The 12,457-nt window shown below is 36.5% G+C and overlaps 1 protein-coding gene across 2 annotated transcripts in view; it reads right to left on the bottom strand.

Annotated features, from left to right (window-relative positions):
- Positions 1–589: 589 nt before the first annotated feature.
- The window catches only part of Neb (nebulin), a 224,331-nt gene continuing 212,463 nt past the window's right edge, over positions 590–12,457 (bottom strand). For both annotated transcript variants that reach the window (XM_033757144.1, XM_033757143.1), the window contains 11 exons: positions 11,778–11,870; positions 11,157–11,249; positions 9,318–9,410; positions 8,931–9,023; positions 8,500–8,592; positions 7,549–7,656; positions 7,262–7,445; positions 6,885–6,977; positions 5,488–5,640; positions 5,120–5,226; positions 590–1,228 (listed from right to left, as the gene is read on the bottom strand). In XM_033757144.1, coding sequence (XP_033613035.1) covers positions 1,055–1,228; positions 5,120–5,226; positions 5,488–5,640; positions 6,885–6,977; positions 7,262–7,445; positions 7,549–7,656; positions 8,500–8,592; positions 8,931–9,023; positions 9,318–9,410; positions 11,157–11,249; positions 11,778–11,870 — 1,284 coding nt within the window. In that variant the 3' untranslated portion in view covers positions 590–1,054. The remainder of the gene's footprint in view (positions 1,229–5,119; positions 5,227–5,487; positions 5,641–6,884; positions 6,978–7,261; positions 7,446–7,548; positions 7,657–8,499; positions 8,593–8,930; positions 9,024–9,317; positions 9,411–11,156; positions 11,250–11,777; positions 11,871–12,457) is intronic.

The raw sequence follows: 12,457 nt of genomic DNA on the forward strand, positions 1-12,457 counted from the left end.
CCAATCAATACCTAAGGTACAGGTGTGTATCCTATCATTCACAAATATGTGCACTCTGCTGAGCTTTCTCACCATATAAGTCTCAGACACTGAAGAAGCTTGAGGGGCTAAGAATGTAATTCTAGTGGTAGAGCACTTGCCTAACACATTCAAGGCCTTGGCTTCAGTCTGTAGCACTGAAAAATAAAAACATTGAGGCAGTATTATTACTATAGCTCTGAAAATACAGGGACACATCTTTCCTTTTTCTTAGGAAGGCTGGTCTGTAAGCAGGCAGTAACTGTTTATTGTCTTTTCATCTTTCATTGCCCCTTCACGCCAGTCTCCCGCACACACTCTTCAGCCCATTGGATGTAGACAGAAAGAATATTGAGGTTAGTTTTGGATCCCACAGTTGTTTCTAGAACGCTTAAGGGAAATTTCCTCAACACAACTATGGAAAGTTTTGACATTTTAACAGTACACTTAAAAAACTTTTAGTAATATTTTTAAGTATACTGTAAGGAATTTGATTTTTTGAATTTTTATTGGTAAATCTTAAAACCATTAAAAATAAAAGTTCATTCAATCAGCAGAGTTTGTAGCAGAATTACGGATTTTATTAGTTACCAGTCCATCACCAATTCATACTGACTGTCACCTTAATAGCTTCAAAACTGTATTAGAAGCACAAGCATAAGCATTTAGCAAGCAAGGAAAAGGTGAAATTATCTCTGCCATTTTCTCTAGTATGCTGGCATATTTATCAAAGGAAATTTGATAATGGCACTTTTTAAAATAAAGAACTTACAAGTTTACTGTCTCAAGTTTATGTGCAATTCCAGAAAATAATGAAGATGTAAGTCTTGTTTTAAAAACTGGACAGATCAATGATACATGTGTCTTACCTAAGAATTATTGGGGTTTATATAGGAAAAAATGGATGGTACTACCATACATGTTGACACAGAAAATCATTAGGCAGCTTCCGAAATTGGCTAACAATGGAGCCTAAATTGAAACACTGATTGCAGGTTTTGTAGGTCCTGCAGACAGATGTGAATTCTTGAGGTGCTTAAATTGCTTCAACGTAGTTGGCTGGGAGCATGCCAGTCCTGCCAGTCCTTTGCACTGTGCCATACATCCAACCTTCATCAATAGCTTGAACATTTATGATAGCATCTCCATCTTTGAAGGACACCTCATCTGCATCTGCAGCCATATAGTCATACACAGCACGGAAGATTTTCTATTATGGGGATGGAATAAAAAAGGAAATTATAAATTGAATTTGTAATCATTACACACCTAATTTTAAGATCTTATGACTTTTTCCACTAAGTTGCACAAGAGAAGATATGTAACATCAACAAAGTAAAAATGCACAACATAGGGAAATATTTGCACATCATTTATCTCATAATGAATTAGCATGCAGAATATATAAAGAACTATAATTCAGCACCAAAAATAAAAAATAAATAAAAAGCAAAGAATATGAATTGACATTTCTTCAAGGATATACAAATTATCAATAAGCACATGAAAATATGCTCAACAATGCAAATCAAACACCAGAATAATGATAATCGTTAAAAAGACAGCAACATGTTTTAGAGGCACTGGAGAGAAATCGGAGTTTTCATAAACTGCTGGTGGCTGCTGGGCATGGTGGTACACACCTGTAATCCCAGCACTCAGGAGGTTAAGGCTGGAGGACTGCCATTAGTTCAACGCCAGCCTGGGCTACAGAGTGAATTCAAGGCTAGACCGAACTACATAGCGAGACACTGTCTTAAAAAAATAACAAAACAAAACACAACTTCTGGTGGGTATATAATATAGCCACTTTGGAAAATAGCTTGATATTTATCACATTAAATACAGAGTTTCCACCTGACCCAGAAATTCTATTCCTAGATGTGTATACACAAAAGGAATTGAAACATCTGCACAATAACTCATACACCCATAGTCACACCAGTATTACAGCAGCCCCAAAGTGGAGACAATCCAGATGGTTACCTACCAATTGAAAAACAAAATGAGGCATATATGCATACAATGAAATATTATTTGGTAAATAAAAGAATGAAATACTGATATACAATATAGACAAGCCACAAAACATTCAGTAGAAAAAGACATGTACCAAAGTCCACATACTGTACAAGTTCATTGTATGAAATGTTCCAAACAGACAAGTCTATATATACAGATTACTGAACACCTAGGATTGAACGGAGCACAAAAGGGGAAGCTGGGCATGGAGAGTGAATGCTGATGGGGGTAGTGTTTTCTACTGTTTATGAAAATATTATCCGATTGTGGTAATGATGGACCAGCTATGTAAATGAAACAAAAGTGAACTATATACTTTAAATTATGAATGTCATATTGTCTTAATTATATATTCATAAAGCAGAGAAAATTGTGCTAATTTTATTTGTGGCTGTGGCCTTCTTCTCTAGTTTGTGGAAGTTAAGCTTGTGTTTCAGGAAAGAATTGGAAATCCCGTAGCAGTACTGCTTGTATGAAAGTTGGTCAGAATCTCAATGGAGTCATTTTTATCAAGCCATGTCCAAAAAGAAAAAGCCAGCAGAGTATGAAGGAAAGGTTTCTCAGCATGATTGCCTGACAGTAACTATCACAAGACTGCCAGAACCAAAGCCTACACAAAGGCCACTCCAGTCTTACACAGTACTTAGAGGACATCTTTCCAGCAACTGTGTATTCAGCCTCAGACTGGTGTTACCTTTGTTAGTCCATGTAGCCAAGGACTACTGCTTGAAAATATTTTATGTAATCTTCTTTTTGCCTTTAAAGATTTCCCTTGCCTCATCCACTTTGAATACACCCATAATTTGTTACGGCGTGCAAGGTATTGCAGAGCTCTTCTATCCCCAAACATGTTATTATTCTTTGAGAAAATCTCTGAGTGTTATTTAGGTTGACACATGTCATCTCTCACGTTGAGAATTTAGATGCATACAAGTAATAAAAGTTTCTAAAAGTCATTCAAGACAATGTTGAAAAATAGTAAAACTTTTGAGATATACATAAGTGAAAATACTCAGTTTCTTCCTAGGAGCAGCCTATTATTGGTGGTTTAGGATGTAATCTATACATTTTTTTCTTGAATTCTGAAATATGCACACATACATTTATATTCACAAATAAAAATTTCCCTTTCACCCCTGCATAAGTGAAACAGTATTATAAATAGTGCTCTGCCCCGTCCCTCCCATTTAATATAGCTTGGAAGCCTTTTGATATAAATAGAAAGTAGTCTTTTTGAGTGCTGCAGAACATCTCACATTTCAGTAATACTACAATCTAGCCATTTCCATTTTTCTGTACTGTACTTCTCACTATGTTATTTAAACACTATAATGAGCCATCCTAGTGTTTGACTTTGGGCAAATAATTTGTGAAGAGAACTTTAAAGGTGAAAGTGTGAGGTTAAATGGTGTGTTTAAATTATGCCAGGCATGGTGGTGCGCACCTGTAATCCCAGCACTCGGGAGGCTGAGGCAGGAGGATCACTGTGAGATTGAGACCAGCCTGAGCTACATAGTGAGTTGCAGGTCAGTCTCAACTACATAGTGAGACCCTGTCTCAAAAAAACAAAAATATAAAATTAAATTAAAAAAGGAGTTATTATTCAAAATATTCAGGGATGATACGTTAATGTTTTCCTTTGCATGTTTTGGTTACTGATCATGGTAAACACGTTTTTGGTAGATCATTTTTATTGCTTTTCCCATAACTTGTCTATTCATACTCCTCTAGGTATTTCTTACTTTTAGAGAGAATTATTTATCTTTGCATTTGAAGTGCATTTTGCTTTTTAAAATATTACTCTTCATGCCGGGGATTTAGCTCATTGGTGCTGGTGCCTGCCTCACAAGCACAAGGTCCTGAGGTCAATCCCCAGTACCAAAATAAAAATTATTATTTGTTATATATGCTAAAATATTTTCTCCAAGTCAGATATCTTTCTTTTTGTTAAAGAAACACTTTATCTGTTGGTCTTTTTTTTTTTTTTTTGTGGTACTGGAGATAGAACTCAGGACCTTGCGTCTTTGAGGCAGGTGGTAGAACCACTGAGCTAAATCCCTGGTCCCTACTTTCCCTCACTTTTAATGTCATTAAAGCAGTCTATTTTTCTGGAGTATTTTTACAATTTTGTTTTCCATATTTGAAAATTTGTTATAGCTGCAATTTAAGCACGACTTGAGAGGGATATCTGATTTATCAATTTTTAGCCTAGTTATCTCAAGATCATGTAACTAACTCATCCCCTTCCAGCTGATTTGTAGTTATTTTAGAGTCTATTTCTGAATTTTATGTATTTTTGTATCTTAATGTCAAATTATTACAGTATATTTTGTTCTTTTACAGTTAAGTTCTTTACAATTATCATTTTAAAAATTTACTTTATTATTCTTGTATCTTTACTCTTTCAAATACATTTTAGAATTAGCATGTAAATTTTTTAAAAATCCTACTGTGAATGTGACTGAAATAACCTGACATAATTGATTTATTTCAAGAGAAATGACAAATTTACAGCATTCTCTTCCTGAAATATGGTGGCTATCAAAGCATATATAAATCTTCTTTAATGTTCTTTATTGAAGATCATTGTCTGCATACAAATGTTACTCATTTCAATCCTAAAGTATTATGTTTTGGTGAGTATGAATGAGACCTAAGTTTTAATTAAAATTAGAGTTTTAAAGTAGCTTGGTAAAGTATGAATATGGTTTGGCTTATCTTTTAATTACATATTAACAGGGGAGATCTAAGATACGTCATACACATATACATGTACGTATATGTATGTACATTATTGAAAAATCTACTCCACGTAGTAAATGTTTAAGATCATGTGCAAAACGATGAGTCCAAGCTAATTCTTTGCTCTAAAAATCACTGAAAAATGATTTTCATTACTTTGTGTTTGGGTGGTAATTCAGGCTTTCTGGTATTGACTTCTATTCCATGAAATGTGTAGTAGAACACTGTATATATAATTTTGTTTTTAAAACATACAAAAGATCAGAATGCCTATAATTATTTTTTTACATAACAAAAAGCAAGAATAACCTGAGTAGGGGATTTACTGTTTACTTACTCCAGCAGTAGAGGGATGAGATGGGAGAGAAGATAATGTTGTCTGTTGGGTAGCAACTGAAGATGATCTTTGTTGTGGGAGCTCTGTGGCTTTTACATGTTTGTAAGCTGCAGAGAAGGAAATAATCGTTTGTAAAAAGACAGTGTGTGGACATTTACTCTGTTTAGTAGTTGAGCAATAGTGTCTTTCTACCAATTTCATGATTTCTGAAAAGGGAGAATCTAATCGAAAATTACACATCTAACTTCACTAAAATCTCCACAATTCTAGTTTCTTATTAGAAGATCAAAAATTTTTTAAAAATCAAAGTATCTCTTAGTAACAGTGAACTGACTACAACAGCCAAAGTCAGTACTGTCTACTTGTACCTGTTGAAGTTGTAGAGAAAAAACCACCTCCCTCACTGTAGGTGGACAGGTGGTGGTCGGCAGCTTCTGAGTGCTCAGACTTCTCCTCCCCACCACTGATACTCAGTGCACTGGCAGATCGTGACTGCTCCCGGCTCCGGCGCTGAGCTTGGACTGGTAGAAGTGTGATGATTGGGAGAGATGTAGCAGAGATCAAAGTCCTATAGATTTATGGCAGTAATTCCTAACAGCAATTGAGTCTGGGTTGTTGTTGTTGGTGTGTATGTGTGTATGTATTTAACCAGTAATAGTTTAAAGTAGTTTTTCATGGATTAAACTGTCACAACTCTATTATTGTTAGTATTAGTATTATTTTTGAGAGGGTGGTCTCACTATGTTACCCAGGCTGGCCTCAAACTTGAGATCCTCTCACCTTAGCCTCCTGAGTAGCTAGGATCAGAGGCATGTGCCACCATGCCTAGGTTCCCTTACAACTCTTCTGATGTGTACTTTTCATCTTTATTTTATAGATGAGAGCCAAAGGTCATGTAGCAGTTAAGTGATCCAGTCAGATTTCAAATCCAAGAATATGTTCTTAACTATTACTCCTCCTCACAAGTTTGTCCATTTTCCTGGCTCACTGAAGTAAACAGAGAGTAATGACCTTCAAATTTCATCTTCAACTTTCCCAGAGAATCCTAACTCCCAGATGGAGTTGCTTTCTCTGTATTCCTATAATACTGTGGGCAGATCTTTAAAATTATGCATGTCAGCATACATATACTAGGATTTACTAGCCTCACTTCATCAGTAAACTACAGTATAAATCCTTTAATGAATGGAACTACTTATTATTCTGTTTTCTAACATGAACAGAAAGTATAAAGACATGGAGGTGCTCTGGTGAGTGAATAGTTTTCCTTTACAGAAGAGAGTTCAGAAAGTACTTAAGGGTCAAATCCATTCCCTTCTTTTTGCCTAGGTATTTTATTTTCATCATTTCTCTCTATAGAAATGCTAATAACAGGGCCTGACGAAGATATGAATTAAGTCAATGAATCAAACTCTTTTCCTAACTTGGACTTGTCTGGAAAATCTTTTCTTGACTAGTTTGACCCACTAATCAATGGGTAACTCAGAAAATTAAAAATCCTGAGCCAGATATGGCAGCACATGCCTGTAATTCTAGCTACATGGAGGCTGAGGCAGGAGGATCACAAGTTTAGTGAGATCCTGTCAAAAGTAAAATGTAAAAAGGCTGAGGATATAGCTTAGAGTCCCCTGTGTTCAATCCTCAATACCACAAGAACACAAAAACAAAAAACCTCTGAAGGGAAGGAACTTCAGAACTTAAAAGTCAGTGTCTACGTCACTAAACGGAGATGTGAATGTTGTAAGCCTTTTGTTGCAGAACATACCATTAATCAGGTGTAAGCTTCGGGACTGAATATTGTCTTCTGCTGGATCATAGTCAAAAACTGAACCAGGATTAGTCCGCCAGACACGTAAGCCTGAAAGAAATACTGGTGATCAGAACAGATGTTCTTGCGTGCTTTCAGCAACGTGAAAACCAAAGCATGATTCAAACAACCACAGGAGGACTGACTCACTCTTACTCAGCTTAGGTTTAGGTCCTTTTCTCTGAAGAGGAGATAAGCTTAAAAATACAGCAAAAGAGACCTCAGTTTTGCAAACTATGAGATAACAGGTGCTTCCTTTCACAAATAATGAAAACAGATTGAGGTCCCTTGCACTTTGACTTAACGTACTGAAGGTCACTTTTGTATTCAGTTACCTGTAACAGTCTCTTGATCCTGGTCATTCCGCTTTTGTTCCATTTCTACCACTTTTCTCTGAATACCTCGGTAATTAATGTCACTGAAGTCCTGCGTGTTCTTCTTTACTCGTTCGGTGATAGGATCTGTCACCACTGGCGTGAAGCAACCTTTGTGTTTTTCAAAGTCTTCATGGTATTTCACCTGAAATAGGAATTTACTTAATAAAAATAAGACGGTGTGACCATTTTCCTTTTCACATATCCTAAAAGGCTAGCCATCCCACCCTAAAGAACTCCTGACTCACTGTTGAGATGTGCCGTTGGGTTTCCCTCACACGTCTCATCTCAGGGGTATCTAGGACATAGGCGGCTTTGCCTTGTATTTGTTTCCTGAAGCTGTCAGAATAAAGAACCTATGGAGGAGAGAACATGAATGAATACAGAACATGGTGGTGCCCTACTTCTGAAGGCGCAGAGCTTTCCAACAGATGGAGATGAGAGAAGCTGGCCAGGGAAACAAGTCAGCTGACATGGCCAAGGGAGACACGTGACTAACAGTGGACCAGGTTAACTTGAGGATAGGTAGTGCTGGCACCAGAAAAGAAAGGACTTGTTTTGACTTTGAAAATGGAATGCCCATTTTCAAAGAAGGGGAACAGTATAATTTTGAAAAAGAAGTGGCCTCTTGAATTTTCTAGAAATTGTAGTACCAGCACTGGTATGTCCAATGATATTTGGCACTAAATCTGATACTGAGGAGAGTTGAAAGAACTATCCTTTAAAACAAATAATCATTGTTCTTAGGTAATATTCACTTTGCATAAACCAATATGCTAATACAGAAACCCAAGTCCTCTCAAAATAACAAAGCCAGCAAATAACATCTATTTCCAAGTATTACCCATTGCATAATACCTTAAAAATAATGGAGAGCAGAAGACTGAGGATGTTAGGGAGTCAATTTGTTATAGTTGGTTATGAAAAACTACCTTAAAGAAAAGGAGGAAAAACGTTGGCAATTAACTTATGTTTAGTATGGTCATTTGGAATCGAAAAGCACAGTTAATTTTAGTGTAAATTTTCAGTTGAAGAAAGTGCACATAAATTTTATGGTGTTAAAACATTTTCCACGATATTGCATTTCTCTTTTTAAATTTTAGTGTGTTTTTCAGATGAACACAAAAGACATGTTTTCATGATATTAAAATGTTATTTTCCAAGTTGTTGCACTATTCCTTTTTAATCCTAGAAAATACCGAGCTAATGTTTTCTTGGTTTCGCTTAGCTCTCTCCATCTCTGGAGTAACAGGTGTCGAAGTTGCTTTTCTCATATTTTCTTTGTACAATACCTAGGGGAGCCAAGAGAGCATCCAGACATCAGAGGGCAGAAAACCAGTTCCAAGAAGCCATCATTTCATTAGTGTCATGGCTCAATTATAGCACACTCTAAGAAACACCTCAGGAAGAGAAAGCCATTAAAATGTTATGGTAGAAAGCAAAAGATAAGTAAAAACTGTGAGCTAGAGGGATTGGTTTATTGTTTTTAAGTGGATAAGGAGAGTTTTTAAAGATACAAAGAATTTTGGAAACACTGTGAGACAAATTAGTGGTATAACTATGATGGCCAGTCTTGTTAAACTTTTTTCTTGTTAAAATTTTAATGACTCATTTTCCCTGTCTAAAATACCGAGCTAAAATTTTCTTGATTGCGTTTGACTCTTTCCATTTCAGGAGTAATGGGTGTGGGGGTTGCTTTCCCCATGTTCTCTTTGTATAGCACCTGTGAGATACAAAGTTGTACCCAAAAATCAATGAGAGGCAATATTCACTACCAAATATAATGCAGTGGGGTGAGGGGACACACTAGGTATAATCTATTACTATTAGTAAGAATAGCTCTTAAGAAGAAAGCTTTAAAAATAGTCAGTGGCAGCAGTAAATGTAGTACGATATTTCAAGGTGATTCAAATGAAAGCAGTATTTTGTTTTTAACTTTGGATGGGGTTAGGAGCAGGCAAACTGCATGGGGTTATTTTGTGAAATTAAAAGCACTTTCATTTCTCAAAGACAATACCGAGCTAATGTTTTCTTGATTGCGTTTGACTCTTTGCATCTCTGGAGTGACTGGGGTTGGGGTGGCTTTCCCCACATTTTCTTTGTACAAAACCTGTACAAGTCCAATGAGACCAAAAAGAGGGGGGAAAATACAGTTACCAAAACAAGAAATGGAACCAGTAACCTTTGATGAGGCCCACAGCACCAACCATTTAGGCAATAAGGTTATATTACAAGTTATATATTTGCAAAGGAAGTTGAGTATAGTTAAGCAAGACATGTTTCCAAAGTAGGAACTTTCCCTGAAGGTTTTGCAGATTCTAAGAGAGAGCTGTTGTATTCCCAGAAAGGAGACAGGACCACCATCATCTTACCCCTAGTAAATCAAAGTCAAGCCCCTGCAGAGTTATCCAAAAAGGACTTATAGGAATGGACTTAAACGACATTGAAGTTAAGTGGCTCCAATGAACAGCTGGTTACTGGACCTTTCCACAGCACTTAAACTATTATAGACCTGGGTAAACTACAGATCCTGAGATAAGGCAAAGAGCTTCTCTTACCCCCACCCTTTCTATCCTCTGTCTCTTGTATTTGTTTAGTACATCACACTTACCCATTAAGAACATCACAATCAAGGCAAATCAATAGGAAGCATAGTAAATGCATCATGATAAATCCTCAGTCTCAGTGTTTCTCCCTCTAGAGAACCCAGGAGGTTTGGAAAATGCCACTTAAGGGAAATAATTCTGTTCCAGCAGAAGTTCTCATAGCAGAGTCTCTGGATAGTCATGTCACTGTCATCTGAAAACTTACAAGAATTCTGGCCCCACAGAGACATACAGAAAATGAAGCTGGGGGTAGGACCCAGAAATCTTGTTTAACAAACCCTCTATCAATAATGGCAAACCCTTTAGAGCTTTCAATGATACAGTCCACTGCGGCACGTGTGCCATAGGTTCACCACGCCTGCTTGCACACTCATGTTTTAAAAGGACTCAAGGACTGGGAAGCCTGTGGACAGTGTAAATGCTGAGCAACACAAAGTTGTTCACTGCTGAAACCTAAAGGTCCCACACAAACCCCAACTGCTTGGTAAATGAGTAGATGTTCATATGATCTTAGAGGATACACTTAGAGGAAATGGATTACTAAAATTAACATTTAAAGAGCATAAAAAAGACCCCCCAAATTAAGATGGTAACACAAAAGACCTCTCTGCGCCACTTTCCTGCTAAACTGACAATTGCCAAAACCACTACTGGCTAATTTATGTCATTAACCTTGAAGGAAGGGATCAGGAGTGATTTTAACCAAGGTCTCTTTGTACAAATCTGACAGGTAGGGTTGGCTGAAGATGTAGTTCAGTGTTGGAGTGCATGCTTAGCCATGGGCTCAACCCTTGACACCGCACAAAGAAAAACCAAATCTGATAGGTTGAATTAGAACCTAAAGTCATCAACATCAAAGCACAATGAAGTCATGATTCTAATATTTAATAGAGAGTCTGATGATACTTACTACACCAACCCACATGGTCTACCACAAATTTCATGAGTATGTGAAGCAAAGAGACCTTGGGTATAGTGGAGAGTAAATGTGGGGAAAGATGAGCGAAAGATGTTTTGTAGGGTAATGTTATTTCTTAATATTAGAACTATAAATTATGGATTAAAGCAATTTTCTTATTAGAAGGTTAAGGCTAGGACTAGTCCTACGGGAAAAAATAAATGTGGTAAAGAAATTCACAAATTTAAGTTGTCTTTAAAAATTAGAATTAATATGAATTATTTTAAATCATTAAAGTAGTTTTAAAAAATCATTAAGGAAGTATTATTTTTTTCTTTTCTTGCCAGAGTACCGAGCTAATATTTTCTTGATTGTGTTTGACTCTCTCCATCTCTGGAGTGACAGGTAAAGGGGTTCCCTTGCCCATGTTTTCCTTGTATAGCACCTGTGTGATGAGAGAGCATCAGAGAAACAGCCGTAAGTGACACTGCATTTGTCAAGAGGTTCTGAAGGTGAGGCCAATTTCCTCGTTACAAAACGGCACAGTCCAGGGAGTCAGAAGTTACATGCTGACGAGATGCCACAAGTTATTGAATGGAAGCTGTGACTGCACTGGGGAATCTGCACCCTCTATGGAAGCAAGGACCTCAGCTGCTGGGTTACTGGAGTTACCCTCGTTATTTTTTTTTCATTTTTATAAGCATGTTGACTCCTAAATAATCCTAGGGATTTGAGACAGTTAGAATTTGGTTTTGTTATTCACACAAACTAGAACACTCATTTCTTTTTTAAAATGAAGTAAAAATCAAAATTAACCGTAATACAGAAGCAAGACACTTTGTCCTTGTGAAAGATAAGATACATTAGAAGCAAAGGAAAGCATGAGGGCTTAACAAAGAAAATGAATAAGTACTAAGGATTTGTTTAATTCTGAGGTTAAGTGACATCTTTTCCCCCCTTCTTTCCAAAATACCGAGCTAATATTTTCTTGAGTGTGTCTGACTCTCTCCATCTCAGGAGTGATGGCAATTGGAATTCCTGTCCCCAAGTTCTCTTTGTATAGCACCTGTGTGATAAGAAAGCATTCAGAATGAAAAGAACAGTCAGCCAGTCACGGTCCCCTTCCGGAACAGTTGGGAGTGGGAGGAGAGGAAGGAAGAGGAGGAGTAAGAGGAAGGGATTTGCAGAAGATGTTAGGTTCAACCTGTATAAGCCAAAGACAAAAGCAAAAGTATGCAGGAAAGAGCAAAACTAAGAAATAGGAGAAGAAAATTTGTTATTTTTGTTGTTTGAACTAATCTCTGTAGCACCAAACAATGAAGAACTCCATAAAAGGGAGAAATTAGTCCTCAGAAATTAGTCATCCTTGTTATATGAGGAGGGAAAAATAGAAACAGATAAGAGGCAGGAGCAAAACCAAGGAAGTTATTTTTTATTTGAAAATGCTATTAATAAATCATATAAAGATATTTGGATATTTTATAAATATTATATATACAAAGATACTACATATAATCTTTTGTTGACTTTCAAATGAAGTCAAAGTATTTAATTTTTGGTTTGGGTAAACATATAAGGGAGAATTATTTTTAATGCAAATAGATAATAATGGCAAGATGCTAAAAAAGGAATCTTCAATATATCTGTACAAGT

This window comes from Fukomys damarensis, unplaced genomic scaffold, assembly GCF_012274545.1.
Source record: "Fukomys damarensis isolate Sample0158 unplaced genomic scaffold, DMR_v1.0_HiC HiC_scaffold_29, whole genome shotgun sequence".
Lineage (NCBI taxonomy): Eukaryota > Metazoa > Chordata > Mammalia > Rodentia > Bathyergidae > Fukomys > Fukomys damarensis.